Source organism: Ranitomeya imitator, chromosome 5, assembly GCF_032444005.1.
Source record: "Ranitomeya imitator isolate aRanImi1 chromosome 5, aRanImi1.pri, whole genome shotgun sequence".
Classification (NCBI taxonomy): domain Eukaryota; kingdom Metazoa; phylum Chordata; class Amphibia; order Anura; family Dendrobatidae; genus Ranitomeya; species Ranitomeya imitator.
This window is the reverse complement of record NC_091286.1, coordinates 610038842-610061313: the sequence shown is the minus strand read 5'-3', so window position 1 is coordinate 610061313 and position 22472 is coordinate 610038842. Positions and strand designations below refer to the sequence as shown.

The following is a 22472-nucleotide window of genomic DNA, read 5'->3' as shown; positions in this document are numbered from 1 at the left end:
GAGGCGGAGTGCACGATCAGAAGGCTAGAGAATACATTTCAAAAACCTGACCTGCACATCCAAACATAAACTCAGTGTGAACAGGTGCTGAACCTAGAGTCGCCAACTCGTATATAGTTAAGTAAATAAGGCAGCACACTGCAGCACTAGAACATACAAACTTGAAATAGGAAATTTGAACTGCATTACTGCACTTGAAATATGAAAAATGAGAGCGTTTAGCGCATAAAAATGGCCAATTTTATGTGTACCTGGTAGCCCCTTTACGGCATCTCTCTTATACCAGGTCCTACGCTTGCCTTAACTCGCTGAGAATAAACGTCTCCATCTGGATGGGTACATGTGAAACCTCTTCCTAGACTAAAATTCTCTCTCTCTATGGAGGGGTATTGGACCTGCTGTAATTAAAACACCTGTAGGCTAGGAGGCGGAGTGCACGATCAGAAGGCTAGAGAATACATTTCAAAAACCTGACCTGCACATCCAAACATAAACTCAGTGTGAACAGGTGCTGAACCTAGAGTCGCCAACTCGTATATAGTTAAGTAAATAAGGCAGCACACTGCAGCGCTAGAACATACAAACTTGAAATAGGAAATTTGAACTGCATTACTGCACTAGAAATATGAAAAATGAGAGCGTTTAGCGCATAAAAATGGCCAATTTTATATGTACCTGGTAGCCCCTTTACGGCATCTCTCTTATACCAGGTCCTACGCTTGCCTTACTTCGCTGAGAATAAACGTCTCCATCTGAATGGGTACATGTGGAACCTTCCTAGACTAAAATTCTCTCTCTATGAAGGGGTATTGGACCTGCTGTAATTAAAACACCTGTAGGCTAGGAGGTGGAGTGCACGATCAGAAGGCTAGAGAATACATTTCAAAAACCTGACCTGCACATCCAATGCGCTAAACGCTCTCATTTTTCATATTTCAAGTGCAGTAATGCAGTTCAAATTTCCTATTTCAAGTTTGTATGTTCTTGCGCTGCAGTGTGCTGCCTTATTTACTTAACTATATACGAGTTGGCGACTCTAGGTTCAGCACCTGTTCACACTGAGTTTATGTTTGGATGTGCAGGTCAGGTTTTTGAAATGTACAGGACGCTGGCCGCACCAGAGCCAGGAGTTCAGGACCTGGCTACCCCGAGACCTGGGCAGTTTGGCAACAGGACAGGCTGCACCAGGTCCAAGGAACAATGTTCAGGAAACTGGCCACACCGGTACAAAGGATTCTGTTTCAGGACCTGGCCACACCAGGACCAGAGGACCTAACAACTCGCTAGTAGGGGATACTACATACTAAATAATGCTGTTGCTTCAGCACCTCCCTAAGATAGAGGGAGTCTTTTATACAGGATGACTCTCAGCAATTGTCTTGGAGCTGTCTTGCGGGTTAACCAATTATGCGAAATGTCTCTCGGCAATAGGCTGAGGGCATTTCACTATATATGCGCTGCCCCTTTTAAGAAGGGTGAAACGCACTTGCGCGAACACTAGGCGTGCTGCCAGAAGTGCAGCGTGCGCAAGACATGCCAGCAGAAGGGGACCACTCTGTTGCATGAGTATGCCAGCGTCCAGGCCCGGATTTAAGGGTGGGCTCAAGGGGCCCGGGCCCTGGGCCACCCACCAAGCGGGGGCCTCCCACCAATATAGAGATAAATATCTCAAAACATGTAAAATACACGTCTCTTTGCTTTGAACCATTTCTAATGATAAGGAATATTTAACAAAAGAGAAACTATTGAAAGTTTAGGGACCTGGCTACGGTCCTACATCTCACTGGCTGGCGCAGAGCGGCAGAGTCATGGCACCTGACCTGCGTCAGCATCCACTGACCTGGCTAGCCTAGCCAGACTTCCTTAGTACCCTCCCTGTAACTAATGCTTAGCTTATGGCATGCGGCAGCCTTCTCCGATCCCAACAGGAGCTTCTAGGCGCTACCTATTTAGCTATATGATCGCTCCCTCGGATTAGATCAGATGAGAGTTTGTTCAGCTACCTTCGAGGAAGGAGGCAGAGCCATGATGTCGGTGCGAGAAGCGGATTCTCCACCGCAGAGCGCGGCAGGACTTCACTCTGGATCTTCAGTCACTGAAGTTCCAGAGGTGAAGTGGTTGGCATACAACTCCTGATAACCCAAAAAACCTGTCTCAATAAATTAGCATATCAAGAAAAGGTTCTCTAAACGACCTATTACCCTAATCTTCTGAATCAACTAATTAACTCTAAACACATGCAAAAGATACCTGAGGCTTTTATAAACTCCCTGCCTGGGTCATTACTCAAAACCCCCATCATGGGTAAGACTAGCGACCTGACAGATGTCAAGAAGGCCATCATTGACACCCTCAAGCAAGAGGGTAAGACCCAGAAAGAAATTTCTCAACAAATAGGCTGTTCCCAGAGTGCTGTATCAAGGCACCTCAATGGTAAGTCTGTTGGAAGGAAACAATGTGGCAGAAAACGCTGTACAACGAGAAGAGGAGACCGGACCCTGAGGAAGATTGTGGAGAAGGACCGATTCCAGACCTTGGGGAACCTGAGGAAGCAGTGGACTGAGTCTGGTGTGGAAACATCCAGAGCCACCGTGCACAGGCGTGTGCAGGAAATGGGCTACAGGTGCCGCATTCCCCAGGTAAAGCCACTTTTGAGCTACAGAGAAGCAGCACTGGACTGTTGCTAAGTGGTCCCAAGTACTTTTTTCTGATGAAAGCAAATTTTGCATGTCATTCGGAAATCAAGGTGCCAGAGTCTGGAGGAAGACTGGGGAGAAGGAAATGCCAAAATGCCTGAAGTCCAGTGTCAAGTACCCACAGTCAGTGATGGTGTGGGGTGCCATGTCAGCTGCTGGTGTTGGTCCACTGTGTTTCATCAAGGGCAGGGTCAATGCAGCTAGCTATCAGGAGATTTTGGAGCACTTCATGCTTCCATCGGCTGAAATGCTTTATGGAGATGAAGATTTCATTTTTCAGCACGACCTGGCACCTGCTCACAGTGCCAAAACCACTGGTAAATGGTTTACGGACCATGGTATTACTGTGCTCAATTGGCCTGCCAACTCTCCTGACCTGAACCCCATAGAGAATCTGTGGGATATTGTGAAGAGAAAGTTGAGAGACGCAAGACCCAACACTCTGGATGAGCTTAAGGCTGCTATTGAAGCATCCTGGGCCTCCATAACATCTCAGCAGTGTCACAGGCTGATTGCCTCCATGCCACGCCGCATTGAACCAGTCATTTCTGCCAAAGGATTCCCGACCAAGTATTGAGTGCATAACTGAACATTATTATTTGTTGGTTTTTTTGTTTGTTATTAAAAAACACTTTTATTTGATTGGATGGGTGAAATATGCTAATTTATTGAGACAGGTTTTTTGGGTTATCAGGAGTTGTATGCCAAAATCATCAGTATTAAAACAATAAAAGACCTGACAAATTTCAGTTGGTGGATAATGAATCTATAATATATGAAAGTTAAATTGTAATCATTACATTATGGTAAATAATGAAATTTAACACTATATGCTAATTTTTTGAGAAGGACCTGTATATACACGTCCACACTATATCCTGCATTACAGTGTGTCTGTGTATACTGTATGTATACAGTGTGGACCTGTTTACAGTATATTGCTGTGTATACACTTTATACAGCCCCTCAGCCTCTATTCTGTATACCGCCTCTGATATGTACAGCCCGGCAGCAGCCCCTCATATATATACAGCCCAACAGCAGCTTCTAATATATACAGCCCAGCAACAGCCCTATCTATCTATCTATTTATCGATAGATAGATAGATAGATATACATATATATACAGCTCAGCAGAAGCCCCTCATACATATACAGCCCAGCAGAGGTCTCTCATACAAATACAGCCCAGCAGAAGCCTCTAATACATATAGAGCCCAGCAGAAGCCCTGCATACATATACAGCCCAGCAGAAGCCTCTCATACATATAAAGCCCAGCAGTAGCCTCTCATACATATACAGCCCAGCAGAAGCCTCTCATACATATACAGCCCAGCAGAAGCCCCTCATACATATACAGCCCAGCAGAAGCCACTCATATATATACAGCCCAGCAAAAGCCTCTCATACATACACAGCCCAGCAGAAGCCTCTGACATATAGAGCCCAGCAGAAGCCCCTCATATATATATAGCCCAGCAGAAGCCTCTCATACATATAGAGCCCAGCAGAAGCCCCTCATATACAGCCCAGCAGAAGCCTCTCATACATATACAGACCAGCAGAAGCCTCCCATACATATACAGCCAGCACAGCAACAGCCTTTGATATATACAGGTAAACAGCCTCTGATATACACAGCCCAGCAGAAGCCCCTCATATATATACAGCCCACCAAATGTCCCTCATATATATACAACCCAGCAGAAGCTCCTCATATATATATATACAGCCCAGCAGAAGCCCCTCATACTTATACAGCCCAGCAGAAGCCTCTGAGATATAGAGCCCAGCAGCAGTCTTTGATATAGATAGCCCAAATTTCTACAATATACATACATGCATATGTACATATTTTAATCTTTAACGCCCTTTCAGGACTTCAAGGGTTGACCGGGTCAGATATACTGCGTGAATTGGACTTTAGTGACATCATTAGTGATTTTGCAGCACAAAAATCAAGGAAAGTGCCCGGATTGTAAAAAATGAATGATTTTTCTTGAATTACTCTGTGTAAACGATTTTTGTAAATAAACTTGCGTTCGTTTCATTTTGTGTTTTTGCATTACATATTGCAGCACCTTGAAAAATGGGCCTCCCTCCAAAATGGGCGGCGGGCCACCCACCTCCTAAATCCGGCCCTGCCAGCGTCCCTGCATGGAGGAGGAGAGGGAACCATGCAGGGGAGCTGGCAATAGTGTATACATATCACCTGTCCTCGATAGGTGGAAAATATATTATTGCTGAAGCTGTTGCCTCTAGGACCCTCATGATTATGACAACTGGGGTCACCTATCTTGCGTTTGGTTGGAGAGGTGGTCATGCATTCCGCTCAGTTTAAGGTCTATGGCACGGGTGTCAAACTGCATTCCTCGAGGGCCTCAAACCATGCGTGTTTTCAAGATTTCCTTAGCATTGCACAAGGTGCTGGAATCATTCTCTGCAGGTGATTAAATTATCACCTGTGCAATGCAAGGAAATCCTGAAAACATGACCTGTTTGCAGCCCTCGAGGAATGCAGTTTGACACCCCTGGTCTATGGGACTTCATGGAGATGCCAAACATATAGATAGGCAATCACAAAGAGAAAAAAGAGAGCCAGGGGGCACTACCAATGGGGAAGAAACCAATCACAACCTATGAGGTAAATATGAGCAGGGGTGCAGCAGCAAAATGTACTAGGAGAGCAAGAGAAAGAACCATGCATATAGAGTGCAGTCCCGAAATATAATCAAGTTACAAAAATGCAAAATGTATTGAAAAAGACAGTGAACACAATGAAAACATGTTAAAACACAAACAACAACACTGCTGGTCCCATAGTAAATCAGCATATAAAGACGTCCTTAAGGCACAATAATATATAAATGATACCACGTATATGCACAAAAAATGGCTTGTTCTTATATGAATATAGAAACACATAGGCGACACAGTACTATCTTGATACAAACCCTTTTATTCCCCCTTCACCACATGTGTATTTCTCACTCAGTAGCGGTACATGACACAAGCATAATTTGTAATGTATAACGGAGGCGTGATGGGGGAGGAGTGAGATCAGTTTGGCGGATGTTTTATAGAAATGTTTAATTAACCGAAAAAAGAAAAAAAACTCACTACAAAGCGAAGTATTAAATTGGAAGTAACTCTCTAGAGAGCTGAGAAAACCCTGCATCCTGTGATTATATTTTCCTATGCCGAAATCTTTAATTTTAGAAATATCATCAGTAATGTGGAAGTTGTTTCTTTTTATATTGATGCCAAGTTCCATATATTTGCTTCAAGTAGCAATTAAAACGGGGTTAATCAGTCTTTAATAGAACGCTGCAGGCTGAGCAGTTTTCTTAGCAAAAACCCAAATCTGTCGAGATTGGAACGGGTGAGGCAAATGTCTGAGGATGTATGACGGTGGTACAGATTTAGGCTGTGTGCACACGTTCAGGATTTTTCACGTTTTTTTTGCGGTTTTTCGCTATAAAAACACGATAAAACCGCGAAAAAAACGCACACATTAAGCATCCTATTATTAGAATGCAATCCGCAATTTTTTGCGTTTTGCATTTTTTTCCGCAGCGGAATCGCATTCTGGAAAAAAACGCAGCATATTCATTATTTTTTTTTTTGTGGAATCGCGGGGATTCCGCACACATAGGAATGCACTGATCCGCTTACTTTCCGCATGGGGCTATGCCCACCATACAGAAAGTAAGCGGATTATGTGCGATTGGTACCCAGGGTGGAGAAGAGGAGACTTTCCTCCAGGCCCTGGGAACCATATAATTGTTAAAAAAATTAAAATAAAAAATCGTGATATTCTCACCTTCCCTCTCCTCGCAATGCTCCCGTTCCCAATAATGCATTGCTAAAATGATCTGTGATGACTTAGAGGTCTCGCGATACCGCTTCGTCATCTGGGGTCATTGCCGCAATGCATTATTGGGACCGGAGCATCGCAAAGAGCGGGAAGACTGCCGGGGACGCCGGAAGGTGAGAATATCATGATTTTTTATTTTTTAGTTTCAATAACTTTTTATTTTCAATAACATAGCAATTGATTTTTTATTTTTTAAATTATTTTTAACGTTCTATCTTTTTACTATTGAGGCTGCATAGGCTGCATCAATAGTAAAAAGTTGGTCACACTTGTCAAACACTACGTTTGACAAGTGTGACCAACCTGTCAATCAGTTTTCCAAGCGATGCTACAGATCGCTTGGAAAACGCTAACATTCTGCAAGCTAAAAACGCTTTTAAACACTAGTGTTTAGCGGGAAAACGCATGCCAATTCCGCATGCGATATGTCCGCGGCAGGAGTTGCGGAATTGCCGTGGATATTTCCGCGGCAATTCTGTAATGTGTGCACTTAGCCTTAGCGTTCGCTCAGCCCAAGGTCATTAAAATACGGCCTCGCCTTTGAAGATCATATAATCTAGTATTGAGGAAGTTCGGAAATGCTTTGCTTTACGTTTTTGTTTTGTTTTTTTTATTATGAGCTATTCCTTCTCCATTGAAATCGTAAGCTGTCGAACTATCTCCTTCCTTCATGCGGCATGACTTCATATCTCTCTACAGTAAGGTCGGTGTCTTACACGGTCGCGCTCTGCTGTGCTGCATTTAGAGAGATGTAATATCTCACCCAGACACTTTTTTATAGCTCTAATTCAGCAAAAAAAAAAATACAAGAAAATCCTACAGGATCCAGTGCAATGTGCTATATTGCTGCCAAAATTTGAAATGTACCCCTGAACAAGTAAAGCATTTTCAGGGATGCAAAACCTTATTAGAGGTTAGTATATTTCGAGCTGCTCGAGGACTATCGCACGTACCAGATAAGAGAGAGTGACCGTAATTGGGATGGTCCTAAACATGTTAACTAATTACCGTATATTATTTTCATGCTCTGCTACTTATTTATTTATTGCAGAGGATTTAATCATTGTGTTTCTGATAATAGAAATACCGCAGCGCCCTGCAAAAGGGACTTACACATGACCTCAAGCATTGCAAAACCGAACAGAAATGCCCAAACGGTTACATGACAGACCCCATTGATGCCGCTTGTGCCCCATCACTCCAGGTCCGCCAAAGTGTTCCCTGTAAAACGGCTCTACTCGCTACTCTGTGATCACAGTCTAAATCACACAAGTGATGTTTTTACCAGATTTGGGTTTAATGTGCCGTCCTTCTACTTTTGCTTTTATTTTAGTCTTCCTTTCTTGTTTTTTCAGGCTCGAGCGCTCACTGCCCAGACTGCAGAAACAGATGCCATCCGATTTCTAGTTGGGACACAATCTCTCCGGTTTGATAACCAGGTCAGTTATCTAAATAATATATTTCTAGGTGGCAATTATTACATTTACATCTCCACGACCGGTGCTAGACCGGTACTTTTATGGATTGTAAAGTTAGCCTTAGACATCTAATAAACAAGCGACGTCCGATAATGGCCATTCTTGAATTGTCTTTTTTACTTACTTACCAGCCATTAATTGGTGACCAAAAACAAAGCCTTGCTGATGGGTGAACATTCAGTCCAGTGTTCCTCCGTTAATATGCCTGTTGTAGTACTAGTATGGTATTTCTATGAAGTGATGTAGATAAGTGACTGAGACTCCTCTTCCCAGCTTACTGCTGGGAACACAATAGGATGGCACTGGATGAAACGTTGCCAGTTACTTCTTTCCCAATATTTACACACAAAAACCTGATATTTTGAGCAGACTGGCCTAAAAGGCATATGTTATCAAAAATTAACCTATTTAATCCAAGTTTTATTCAGTAACCTCATTATTTTTTATCTTTCCATATTACCAGCTATTTTAATAACATTAATAATAATTTAAAAAAATCGAAAATCTTAACTCTGGCTACTAATTCTCGATTTAAAGGAGCTTATACACATTAGAATAATGTCGACCGAACACACCAATATCGACAAGTTCAGCCAACAGGCTGATGTTTATGGGGACCCCCAACTATGTCCGATTTCGGTCTGCCAAACCTTCTATTCTTCTGTTCTTTAAGATATAAGCCGTTGGTGGATATATCTGGCAGTGACTCTCTAATAGAGAACACAGGAGCACTCGGAAGAGTGAGGGTTCCTCTATGTAGGAGTCAGGCGGGAAAGCTGGTGGAGAAACGAGTGGCCAAACATCGTACAGCCAATAGCTATCTAAGGTGTGTAGGGGCTTTCTCTCTCTAGAGATCCCTTCTCAGGAATCATCTCATCATTACCATAGTCAGGGTGACAAATGAAGATGACACCTACTTAGATAACACAAGATCCATCATTTACAATAGGGGATGGTCACAGCTCACCTCCTCCCCCTCCCTGCACATGTCTCATTAAACTAGATTGCATAGTTTTCAGGTTTAGTATTTAATCTGATGCAATCTTTGTAGCCGATCAATGTTTTCACCTGTCCCCATTCACTACGTCATACGAGTAACCACAGGTATTGTACAAGTGGGCACCAAAGTCATTAAAATTTGGGGAAAGAAATGTTTTGATAGTGGATTAGTCTTGGCATAAACATTCGTCATCATTTGCTTTAAACCCTCAGAGAAATTTATTGAGTTTCTATTGTTATTATTTAACATTTATTATACAACTGATTATTATTATCAACTAAACATTGTAAATTTACCCTCATTTTTTTCCCCATTTCTAACTATTGGGTAATTTGACGTATTTAAGAGTTGTTTTTCTCCCGTTCTTAATGTTTATGTATAAGTTACTACATTTTCATCGCTTTTCCATTTGGGATACATTAATGAATTCTGTTTCTTTGTTCATCTGTTTTTGTATTTTTAATTTTTTTTTCCCTAATGGAGGGGGTCTCATGAATATATTCTTCCATATGTCTAGATTCACGTTATAGACTTTGACGATGAGAATAATATCATCAATAAGAATGTGCTATTGCACCATGCGGAGGAAATCTGGCAAATCTGCGCGAGCCCAGCAGACAGAAATGTGCTCGCAACCTGCTACAGCAAGAGTAAGTCCATCTAATTTACATCGTAATGAAACTGCAGATGATGAATAGTATTCATTTGGATTATTCCAAAAAATGTATATGTGAGCAAATCCTGAATCTGTAAAAAGCGGTGCGTGATTTAAGGGGGTCTGTCAGCGGTTTTGATCCAGCTAAACAACAGATTTTCTAGGAGATCTCTGTCCGGCCCATAGATCTTAATAGATTATTTACATGTGGATTTCTCTGGAATCAGATGGCTGTGGTGGATGATCCTACTGACAGATTCTCTTTAAATGGGGTTTCCACTTCCAGGAAAGTTGACCCCAAGCATTATAAAATACCTAAAATCGCAATCAGAGCAACTACTTATCCGTCCTGGTTCCAGCGCCAGCTCTCCCCCACTGTCTGGGCCTTGGGGTTTCGGCTGCAGCGGTGACATGACGTCAACAACACACAACATCACCTCTGTATAAAATCACTGAGCTCAGCATCTGTCTCGAGGTAGATGCCACCTATCTCAGTGACTGGCTACAGCGGTGATGTGTGCAGTCAAAGTGATGGCACCACAGCAGCCAAAACACAGACACCGGAGCAGCATCTATGAGCCAGCGCTAAACTTGGGTAGGGCGAGTATTTGCTCTTTTTGTTATTTTAAGTTATCTTAGTACATTTAGGGTTCACTTTCCTGTAAAACCTCTTTAAGGCTATATTCACACTTTGCGGATTTTGCTGCGGATCCGCAGCGGATTTGACCGCTGCGGATCCGCAGCAGTTTCCCATGAGTTTACATTTCAATGTAAACCTATGGGAAACAAAAAACGCTGTGCACATGCTGCAGAAAAATCCGCGCGGAAACGCTGCGGATTACATTCCGCAGCATGTCACTTCTTTTCTGCGGATTTTCAGCTGCTCCAATAGAAAACTGCAGTTGAAAATCCGCAGAAGGAAACGCAGTAAAAACCGCGATAAATCCGCAGTAAAAACCGCGATGGGTTTTCACTGCGGATTTTGCAATTCCGCTGCGGAAAAATCCGCAGTGGAATCTGCAAAGTGTGCACATAGCCTAAGTGTTAGGGAATGCCCACTTATTTGGCACTTACGGTCAGGGCAGTGGAGTCGGTGACAAGACTCATGTCGGTGTGGTAGTTGGGGGCAGGTATATCTCGCCCAGGTATTTGTCCTATGTGAATTAGGCCACTCAGTATCTTCAGGATGCTAATGGGTTAACAAGTGCAGGAATAAAAGATGACCAGCTGGGGGTTTCCAGCGTCAGCCTGGGGCACACAGATTGCCTGTCTGTGTGAGACAAACGTGAGTGAGAGCTCTGCTCAAGAATTGTGTGATGTTATCTGGGTGGGAGAAGCCCCCCAGTTGTTGAGATAGCAACGTGTTGGTTTAGTTAGCGCCGGACAGGCTAGGATTTATTTTTATGTTTTGGTTTATCTATGTTGCTTTCATGTTAATAAATCTGACCTGAGGTCAGCCTGCTCAGAAAACCTGCTGTACGCCTCAGATTCAATGCACAAACCACGTGGCCTTTGACCCCAGCAAAGGCGATCCCGGAGTGTTGTGTCACAGAGCCCATTTTGGTGGAGTCGGCATCATGGAAATTGAGGAGTCGAGGTTTGGCTTACCGACTCCTCAGCCCTACTTGCGGCAATGCAACATTTGCAGGGTCAAAACTTGTAACGCTAATGCAGTACTAAAAATGGCACCTCTTGTGCTTCTATGGGTGAAAAGATTGTGCATGGGTAGTAGTTTGTCCCTATGCAGCATTGGAAGTGGCTTTGAGGGAGCTATGTGGCAAAAAATACTCAAAAGTGACACCATTTTAAAAACTGCTCCCCTCAAAGTGCTGAAAACCCCATTGAAGAAGCCTATTATCCTTCAGGTGCTTCACAGAAATTAAAGCAATGTGGAAGGATTAAGTGAAAATTTTGATTTATACCACAAAAATGTTTCTCTAGCCCCAACTCTTTCATTTTCATAAGAGTTACAGGTGAACATGGACCTTTAAAAATGTGATGTGCAATTTCTCCTAAGAACACCGATACCCTGTATGTGGTGGAAAACCATTGCTTGGACACATGGCAGGGCTCGGATTGGAAAGAGCACCATTTTACTTTTGGAGCGTAAAATTGGCTGGAATCGAGATCAGACTCCATGTCACGTTTGCAGAGCCCCTGATGTGCCTAAACAGTTGAAACCCCTCAAAAGGGACCCCAATTTGGAAACTACACCCCTCAGGGAATTTATCTAGCGGGGTGGTGAGCATTCTGAACTCAGTTTTGTCACAGAATTTTATTACATAGTGCCGTGAAAATATAAAATTTCTCCTGAGTTAGCCAATATGTGGTCGGAAACTACTTTTTCAGGCACAGTGCAAAGCTCAGAAGGGAAAGTGTGCCATATTGGAGTGCAGATTTTGCTGTTATGGTTACAGGTGTCATGTCACTTTGGCAGAGCCCCTGAGGTGCCAGGACGGCAGAACCCTTGTTAGGTGACCAAATTTTACAAACTGCACCCCTCAGAGTTCTGGGTGTCATGGAGTAGAGGTTGTCATACAAAAACTTTGGAATGTTTGAAGTGAGGTCCAAAAGAATATCGGGATTGCTCAGCAACACCAAAAACAGAAGACTGATAGGAAATGTTCAGCCGGTTCTATCTTCAGGGTAGATGATAAGGTGTGGTTGTTATAAAAAAATATTAGGCGTAAGGATTTAGTTCCTAGATTTTTTGGCCCATATGAAATTCTGGAGGCAATCAACCCAATTTCCTTTTAGATTAAAGCTTCCTCCCTCACTTTGTATTTTGAATGTTTTTCACAAGTCCCTGTTTAAAGAATCTGTTCCTTCTGTATTGTCTACCTCTACGAGGTGCAGAGGATGGTGGATTCTCGGAGGGTCTGAAATTCCCTTCAATATCTTGTTCATTGGCGGGGATAGGAGCCAAAAGAGAGATCCTTGGTTCTGGCTCATTCCGCGAAGGCTGATCGTCTGTTCAGGGCCCTCTATCATAGGTTCCAGGGAAACATGGGGTCCGGTAGCCCCCCTAGAAAAGTGGATACTGTCACAATTCCTCCTGTTTGAGTGTCTGGATGCAGTGAATGACAGTACTGCCATCCAATTTAGGAATGGGACGTTCTAAGCTGTCAGTTTGGTGATGGACATTTCAGCCGTCCAATCGGATGCTGGAGCTTTCTGAGCTGTCAGTGTCTGTAGTGACAGTTTAGCCATCCAATCAGGACCATAGTGCGCCAAGGCTTCATCCATGTGTCTATTGTCCAGAGTAATTACCTGGCTATTTAACCAGCTCTCTGTTTTTTATTGCTGCCAATTGTAGCTTTGCTCATGAGGTGTGTGCTTGCTCTGTGCTCCTTGTCTGGTACTCTGATCTTTGCTTCTCGACCTAGCATTTGTCTTGACTATCTGTTTATCCCCTTCTACTATATAATTGTCTAAGGGTCACTTCCGTCTTTCTGTCTGTCCTTCTGTCTGTCACGGATATTCATTAGTCGTGGCCTCTGTCTGTCATGGAATCCAAGTCGCTGATTGGTCGTGGCAAAACGCCCACGACCATTGCCACGACCAATCAGCGATGGGCGCAGTCCAGTGGCAACATGGCCGCTCCTTCCTCCCCACAGTCAGTGCCCGCTCCGTACTCCCCTCCAGTTAGCCCTCACACAGGGTTAATGGCAGCGCTAATGGACCGCGTTATGCCGCGGTGTAACGCACTTCATTAACGCTGCTATTAACCCTGTGTGACCAACTTTTTTACTATTGATGCTGCCTATACAGCCTCAATAGTAAAAAGATCTAATGTTAAAAATAAAAAAAATCATCATATACTCACATTCCGGCGCCTTTACCAATCCTCGCGACGCTCCGGTGACCGCTCCATGCAAACGGCAGGTTTCGGTAGCAAGAATGGTATGCGACAAGGACCTGACATGATATCACAGTCATGTGACCGCAACGTCATCACAGGTCCTGTGAGAAAGACCTGACATGATATCACAGTCATGTGACCGCAATGTCATCACAGGTCCTGTGAGAAAGACCTGACATGATATCACGGTCATGTGACCGCAACGTCATCACAGGTCCTGTGAGAAAGACCTGACATGATATCACGGTCATGTGACCGCGACGTCATCTCAGGTCCTTCGCCCATACCAACCCTGGGACCGGAAGCTGCCGCCTGCACCGCACGCAGGTGCCAGGACTTCAACGGAGGGTGAGTATGTTTATTTTTTATTTCAAGTCTGTATACTACATGGCTCTGTGCTGTATACTACGTCGCTGTGCAATATACTACGTCGCTGTGCAATATACTATGTGGCTGTGCAATATACTATGTGGCTGGGCAATATACTATGTGGCTAGGCAATATACTATGTGGCTGGGCAATATACTATGTGGCTGGGCAATATACTATGTGGCTGGGCAATATACTATGTGGCTGGGCAATATACTACGTGGCTGGGCAATATACTACGTGACTGGGCAATATACTACGTGGCTGGGCAATATACTACGTGGCTGGGCAATATAGTACGTGGCTGGGCAATATACTACGTGGCTGGGCAATATACTACGTGACTGGGCAATATACTACGTGGCTGGGCAATATACTATGTGGCTGTGCAATATACTACGTGGCTGGGCAATATACTACGTGGCTGTGCAATTTACTACGTTACTGGGCAATATACTACGTGGCTGGGCAATGTATAATACGTGACTGGGCAATATACTATGTGGCTGGGCAATATACTATTTGGCTGGGCAATATACTCTGTGGCTGGGCAATATACTACGTGACTGGGCAATATACTCTGTGGCTGGGCAATATACTGCGTGACTGGGCAATATACTCTGTGGCTGGGCAATATACTACGTGACTGGGCAATATACTACGTGACTGGGCAATATACTACGTGACTGGGCAATATACTACGTGGCTGGGCAATATACTACGTGGCTGGGCAATATACTACGTGACTGGGCAATATACTACGCGACTGGGCAATATACTACGCGACTGGGCAATATACTACGCGACTGGGCAATATACTACGTGACTGGGCAATATACTACGTGACTGGGCAATATACTACGTGACTGGGCAATATACTACGTGACTGGGCAATATACTACGTGACTGGGCAATATACTACGTGGCTGGGCAATATACTACGTGGCTGGGCAATATACTACGTGGCTGGGCAATATACTACGTGGACATGCATATTCTAGAATACCCGATGCGTTAGAATCGGGCCACCATCTAGTTTGTCATAATCGGCTACCTTCTTGGGATATTGAACTTGGACTGTTTCCTGACTGCACTTTCCTCTCACCCCTGCTGTCTATTATGTACTCTCTTTTTCTTTTGACATCTGACCTCTTGACAATCCAGCCACATGGCTTGTCCTGAGTAGAGACTAGCTTCACATCAGGAAGTTTGTTAAACATTTGAGTGCTTCACAGGAATTATAACACAATAGAGGTGAAATTTTATTTTATTTTTTGGCAGATTTGAATTCATTTTAACACAGCAGGCGTTACTAGAGAAATGCAACTCATCATTTATTACCCAGATTTTTGAAGCCCTACAGTGCTGCTAATTGACTCAAACACAGATCTAAAAAAAAGAAGAATGTTTGTACATTTCAGGGGAATTAATTTTACAAATGGATATTTATTTTGGCCTCATTTCAGGTTTGCAAAAGCTTTGGGTTTCTAAGACATAAAAATGCGGCCCCAGAGGACTACAACCCTCAATGCACATGTAGCTCATTCAAAGAAAAGTCCAGCAATACCTTTACATGACCAGTCCGTTTCTCCCATTACTAAGAAATCTGCATTTGAATTGATATTCAAATGGGGCTGAAGGGCTATGATAGATCTGTAGCCTCTGTCACTCCAGCTCTACTCCCTGGCCAGCTCTGCTTCCTTCTCATTATTTTCCATTATCACCTAAATTGTCTGACCAAGCCACATTGCCCAGACTGTTCTTCACCCGGATACCTTAATCCCTTCCCACAGTAGGAAGTGAATTACCGTACATACTGGAGTATAAGCCGACTTGAGTATAAGCCGAGGCACCTAATTTTGCCCCGGAAAACTGTGTAAGCTTATTGACTTGCGTATAAGCCAGGTATGCATTGTCCCCTCATCCCTGTCCTGCTATGCATGAACACCTTCCCTCCCCCCCCCCCCCCCCGTCGCTGTCCTGGTATGCGTGGCTCCCCCTGTCGCTATCCTGGTATGTGTGGCTCCTCCTGTCACTGTCCTGGTATGTGGCTCCCCCCAACCTGTCTTTGTATGTGGCTTCCCCAGTCCCGCATGGCTTTCCCCCCCCCCCTCCCATATTATGCATGGCTCAAGTCCCCCGTCCTACTCACTCTCCTTGTGCTGTAGCTGTATCACCCGCTATCCCGGCGCAGCAACTCTGCCTGTGCAGAGTGGTCACGTGGTACCGTTCATTAAGGTAATGAATATGCGCTCCACACCTATGGGAGTGGAGAGGCATGCATATTCATTACCTTAATGAGCGGTACCACGTGAGCGCTCAGCACAGGAAGAGCTGCCGGGACGGAGATGCAGTGACGGCGTGAGGAGGGTGAGTATGATGTCTTCTGTTAGCCGGCTCCTGCCGCTGCTCCGCCGCTCCCCCTCCCCCGCCGGCTTTCTGGACCATGACTCGTGTATAAGCCGGGGGAGCATTTTCAGCACAAAAAAATGTGCTGAAAATCTCAGCTTATGCACGAGTATATACGGTAATGTCTTTGAAAAGTTGTTACATGTGTGGAGGGGGCTGAGGAGCCGAGTTCTTAATTTTTTTTTTCATCGCGTAAATAAAAATAACTTATAATTTTTTTAAATTATTGTATCACCGTAATCATACTGACCTGCAGAATCCTTATTCCAGGTCAATGTTACTGCATGAAGAATGTCGCAAAAACAAACGCATCCCCCTCCCCCCAAAAAACATGTTGGAATTGCTATTTTTTTTCTTTTTTTCATCTCATTTGGATTTTTTTTCCCGTTTTTTCAGTGAATTATTTGTTAGAATGAATGGGGTCAAGCAAAACAAGCCCTCATACATCTGTCTAATGGAAAAAATAAAAAAGGTTATTACTCTTAGAAGGAGAAAAAGAATTGAAAGTGGGAAAAAAATGAAAAATTTCCTGGTCGTTATAGGATTACCGTAATCACTAGTGTCCGAAGATTAGATAGTAATATTTTTCTTCTAGGCCTTTTCTTTTTCCTTCTTGCGTTGCTGTATTTTTATATGCCGCCACGATTTGCAATATCTAAAATTCTCTTTGAGCTTTTAATGGGTTTTTATCCCTTTTCTTTCCGTTGAGGTTATGTGAGCGCATAGACTAGCCACTGCATAATGACGAGGAAACTCTTGGCGTAGACAAGAAGCGAGATGGCCCTAGCGAGTGCAGGAGAAGTTTTGTGACAGATGAGGTCAATTTTGCCAACAGCCTGAAAGAAAATTTCACCTCAGTATTCATGAGGCAGGCCGGATTTAATATCCCACCGACGAGGATAAATTATTCAGTTGAGGAAGGTGAAATGCCAAAAGGACTGTAGATCATTCCAGAATGGAGTATTTAGGAAATTAAACAATGAGACTCAGACGAGGCCTCGAACTAGGAGAATCACAAAAAAAAGTCCTGTTTTTTTCATGGCTGTGAAATTGTACTTTTCAGATGTTTACCGGGTACGGATTATTCACAACATGTAGTAAAGCGTTCCTTCACTGAGAAAATTCTTGTCTTCATTTATTTTTTATGTGTCTCTGATGCAATATCCAGATTTTAAATATTTCATCCATTTTTGTTAACATTTGTGTGGATTCATTATAGCTGCCGAATTGTATTATTGTAACGTTCCTGCCCTTAAAGGGAACCGGTCAGATGATTTTACTCAACCCCAATCTATTGTCGTATCGGCAAAGTTGCTGTAATGTACGGTAAAGGCTTTTCTTTTGTTGTAGAAAATCAATTTTCTGTTTTGTTTTGTTTTCAAAATCCCCTGCTGAAATTTTCGGCTAATGAGTGTCTAGTGCAAGGGGTGAACACTGCGCTTCAACTTCATCTCTGCTGCCTCTCTTTTTCTCCACCCACCACCACCCCCTTGGTCACTGACTAACCTGCCCTCCCTGCCTGAGATCTCGCGCACAAACTGTCATTCCTTGGGGTGGCGAATGCGCAGATCAACAGTCCTACTTTAGTAATGTCAGCAGGACTTTACTGTGCATGCGTCGCCCCAGGGAATGACTGCGCATGCGCATGATCTTGGGTCAGGTGAAGCTAGTCTATTGGACAAGAGTGACCTGTCCGTTAATGACCAGAGGCTTGTGGCAGTAAGTGCAGTACATTGTCCATTAACTCCCACTGTTTGCATTTCCCATCAAACGCACAGACCCTGCACATACAAACAATGGAGGAAGAATACATATCTCCAATATGACAGCCCCAAAGTTAGTTTTTTTAAATATAAAACAATTAAAAGAAAATGTCACAGTTGACATTGGCAGGGTTTGTATAATGTTGCAACAGCGAAACCATGAAACTGCTGAAGGACATCGCAGATCTTGTTAACTTTCTACAAAGACATGAAGGGTCTTGTGGCCAATTTTTGTTGTAAACAAAATTATCAATTTTGACACCTGTTTTTTTTTTTTTTTTTTGTTTGTTTTTTTTCTGCCAACTTTTTGCTATTTTTCAAATACGGTTTAAGCCAGATTTATGATCTGTTTTTTTTTTTTTTTTGTACAAAATGTCTCAAATTCACTCCAGTAGGGAATGGTGTAAAATGTCGAAAATTTTCAATATATTTTTTTTTTGATTGCCAAAGATGCACCAGATTTCTAAAATGAATAATGGCCAATACTTTTAGTACATTCGGCACAAAGTTAGCCATAGACATTGGATAGCCGTGTGTTCGGCTGACTGCTGATAGACCCTCAGAAAGCAAGCTTGGCAAATGTCCATGCTACTTCAGCAGGTGGGGTGGAGAGCGGCTGCTATACACTCCTGGTGCCATTTATATCTGGGTGCTAAAAGTTGGGTCAGATTGATTTCAAGCTGTCGTTTTGGATAATTGTTTCCTCCAAATTGAAAACATCTGGGTGCCAAGAAAAGATTTTCTTTGATGGATGCAGAAGAAAGGAAATAATTGATCAGCAGCCGATGCCGTCTGGCCACGGAGCCCCAGTTCAATATTATATGACAACTATTTTATTAAAAAGTATGTTGATGTGACATATCTAACCTAGAATTCTAGATTTCACTCCAAAATATTTTTTTTTCATGGAAATAGTAGGGACATGGTATTGATTTGTTCAAAATAGAAGACAACTAAAGGCCTTCATTATATAAGATACAGGTTAGTACTTTTGAAACTTGTACAATAGACCGCCGTGTTATTATCTTTGGAAATTGTAGGCTTACTCTGCTCCTTCAAAGATGAGTGTCTTTAGCTGCTGGTTTATTAAATGGTTGTCATATTTTGGAGATTTTACCAATAGATTGTGCATCCGATCTTTTCACTTCTTTAAATTAGTACATGCTCTACCTGACAGCAAAGTCTTTTAGTAAAACTCAAATACTGAAGAGATACATAACAAATAAAATACAAAACAGTTTATTGAAACATGTATAAAAAAAAAAAAATAAAAAGATACACACATGGTCAAAATTGTTGATACCCCTCGTTTAATGACAGAAAAACCCACAATGGTCACAGAAATAACTTGAATCTGACAAAAGTAATAAATAAAAAATCTATGAAAATGAACAAATGAAAGTCAGACATTGCTTTTCAACCATGCTTCCACAGAATTAAAAAAAAAACCACTCATGAAATAGGCCTGGGCAGAAATGATGGTACCCTTACCTTAATATTTTGTTGCACAACCTTTTGAGGCAATCACTGCAATCAAACGATTCCTGTAACTGTCAATGAGACTTCTGCACCTCTCGACAGGTATTTTGACCCACTCCTCAAGAGCAAACTGCTCCAGTTGTCTTGTGTTTGAAGATTGCCTTTTCCAGACGGCGCGTTTCAGCTCTTTCCAAAGAAAGATTTAGAATAGTCCAATGTTTTCCTCTTAGCCATTCTTGGGTGTTTTTTTTAACTGTGTGTTTTGGGTTATTATCCTGTTGCAAGACCCATGACCTGCGACTGAGACCAAGCTTTCTGACACTGGGCAGCACATTTCTCTCTAGAATCCCTTGGTAGTCTTGAGATTTCATTGTACCTTGCAGAGATTCTAGACACCCTGTGCCAGATGAAGCAAAGCAGCCCCAGAACATAACAGAGCCTCCTCCATGTTTCACAGTAGGGACAGTGTTCTTTTCTAGATATGCTTAATTTTTCCATCTGTGAACATAGAGCTAATGTGCCTTGCCAAAAAATTCAATTTTTGTCTCATCGGTCCATAGAACATTCTCCCAGAAGCTTTGTGGCTTGTCAGCATTTAGTTTGGCAAATTCTAGCCTGGCTTATGATTTTTTTTTCAACAATGGTGCGCTCCTTTGTCGTCTCCCATGAAGTCCACTTTGGCTCATACAACGACGGATGCTGCGATCTGACACTGATGTTCCTTGAGCTTGAAGTTCACCTTTAATCTGTTTAGAAGTTTTTCTGGGCTCTTTTGTTACCATTCGTATTATCCGTCTCTTTGATTTATCATCAATTTTCCTCCTGCGGCCACGTCCAGGGAGGTTGGCTGCAGTCCCATGGAGCTTAAATTTCTGAATAACATGTGCAACTGTAGTCACAGGAACATCAAGCTGCTTGGAGATGATCTTATAACTTTTACCTTTAACATGTTTGTCTACAATTTCCTGAGACAACTCTTTCCTTCGCTTCCACTGGTCCATGTTGAGTGTGATACACCATGTCACCAAATAGAACAGTGAATATCTTTAGCCTATATACAGGCCCTCTCACTGATTCCAAGATGGACACTCCTTGATTTACCATATCGTTTTTGTCACATTATTTTCAGAGGTCCCATCATTTCTGTCCAGGCCTATTTCATGAGTTTTTTTTTTTTTTTTTATTTATTTTGTGGAAGCATGGTTTCATTTATTCATTTTCATAGATTTTTTTAAATTTATTTTTACTTTTGTCAGATTCAAGTTATTTCTGTGACCATTGTGGGTTTTTCTGTTATTAAACGAGGGGTACCAACAATTTTGACCACGTGTGTATGTATTCGGGAATGCCTATAAAACAGGGGCACTAAATACGCCTGACATGGAGCATATGGTGAGCAGTCAGGTGTATAACATAGTGTCAAACAAGAAAAGGGATAATCTCTTTATAGCAGACCCAGTGTCTATCTGAAAATTCCTGCGATTCCCGTTTAGACACTAGTTACTACTCAAAATCGCCCTCCATTATAATGGATATGCTGTTGAACCAAAAGACAGAATAATCTAGTTAATAGTACGTTACCTAGTATTGCAATGTTCATCAAAGCACCAGGAATGTCAGGCATTGGGTCCCCTCACCCCGACGCACGTTTAGCCTTGCTTCTTCCGAGGACGCATCCAAAAGGGAATCATAACAAGTGTCCAAAAGGGAATCGCAGGAATTTTCAAATAGACATTAGGTCTGCTATAATAAGTTTACCCCTTTTTCTTGTTTGACACTATTTTCTATACCTAACTGCTCACCATATGCTCCATGTCAAGTGTATTATGGGTCCCTGTTTTAGAGGCATTCCCTAATGCATAATAATAATAATAATAATCTTTATATAGCGCCAACATATTCCGCAGCGCATTACAGTTTCTTTTTTAATGCTTTATGCACAAATGTATGCGAACATCTGTGATTTTTTACGATTATAAAATGCTTTGCTGGTGTCACCTGGGAAAATAAGAAAGAAATTTTCTTTTTTGGGGGATTGGAAAAAAAAGGAGAACACTGAAACCGCTTGAGCAAATTTTAATGATCTTTTCCGCTGTATTAGGCCTCATTCAGACATTTATTTTTCACGTATGAGTGCTATCCGTGTTTTTCACAGACCGAGCAGTCTGCAAAATATCTCAGAGACATAGTCCGATTTTGATCTGAGTGTCGGATCAAAGTCTGCAAAGCCAGTATATGGATCCTTGAAAAAATCTTACTGCACTCGGATGACAAAGGAGAAAGTGGAGAAACTTTTTTTTTTTCTTTTTCTCCACTTACGAGAAAAACTGATGACACTCGGACCAAACTCTGATCAAAGTCTGCTCAAAATGATAGGATTGTTCCATTGTCAGTGCTTTTTCTTGTATAAGAAAATCGGTGCACCTTTCATCAGTCAGGTAAATGTCAAAGTTTGGTCATAGTGTAAGGGTTAATCACAGTTTTCTGTATTGTTGGAGATGTAATATATGATCTGGCCAGAAGAGGGCAGCAGCGAAAGGTCGGAGTTGGAGCGCGGGGGGTTTTGGTGGTTGGAAGGCGTCAAAGGTGAGTCCGAGTGGAAGGGAAGCTGCACATCCTTGGAGAAAGTCTGGAAAGAGCGGTGCAACTCTGGATCTGTTGTTGGTGTTTCTGGGACTCTTTGTTTGTCTTGACATGAGCCGACTTGGTGAGGACAACCAAGTCCTCAGCATCTTGGGGCTGTTCTCTATGGACTTAGGGAAGACCTGCATTGGAGAGATCGGCATTCCCCTGGGGCTTCAAAACGGAATTTCTGATTATTCGGGACTGATCCCAGCAAGCACCCTTCTACTTCAGTCTAGGACATATCGGTACCATCTTGCA

General features: G+C 42.7%; 1 protein-coding gene across 1 annotated transcript in view; it reads left to right on the top strand.

Annotated features, from left to right (window-relative positions):
• EIPR1 (EARP complex and GARP complex interacting protein 1) overlaps positions 1–22472 on the top strand; it is a 279911-nt gene that overhangs the window by 60360 nt on the left and 197079 nt on the right. Inside the window, exons 2-3 of the mRNA XM_069728039.1 lie at positions 7930–8013; positions 9570–9702. Coding sequence (XP_069584140.1) covers positions 7930–8013; positions 9570–9702 — 217 coding nt within the window. The remainder of the gene's footprint in view (positions 1–7929; positions 8014–9569; positions 9703–22472) is intronic.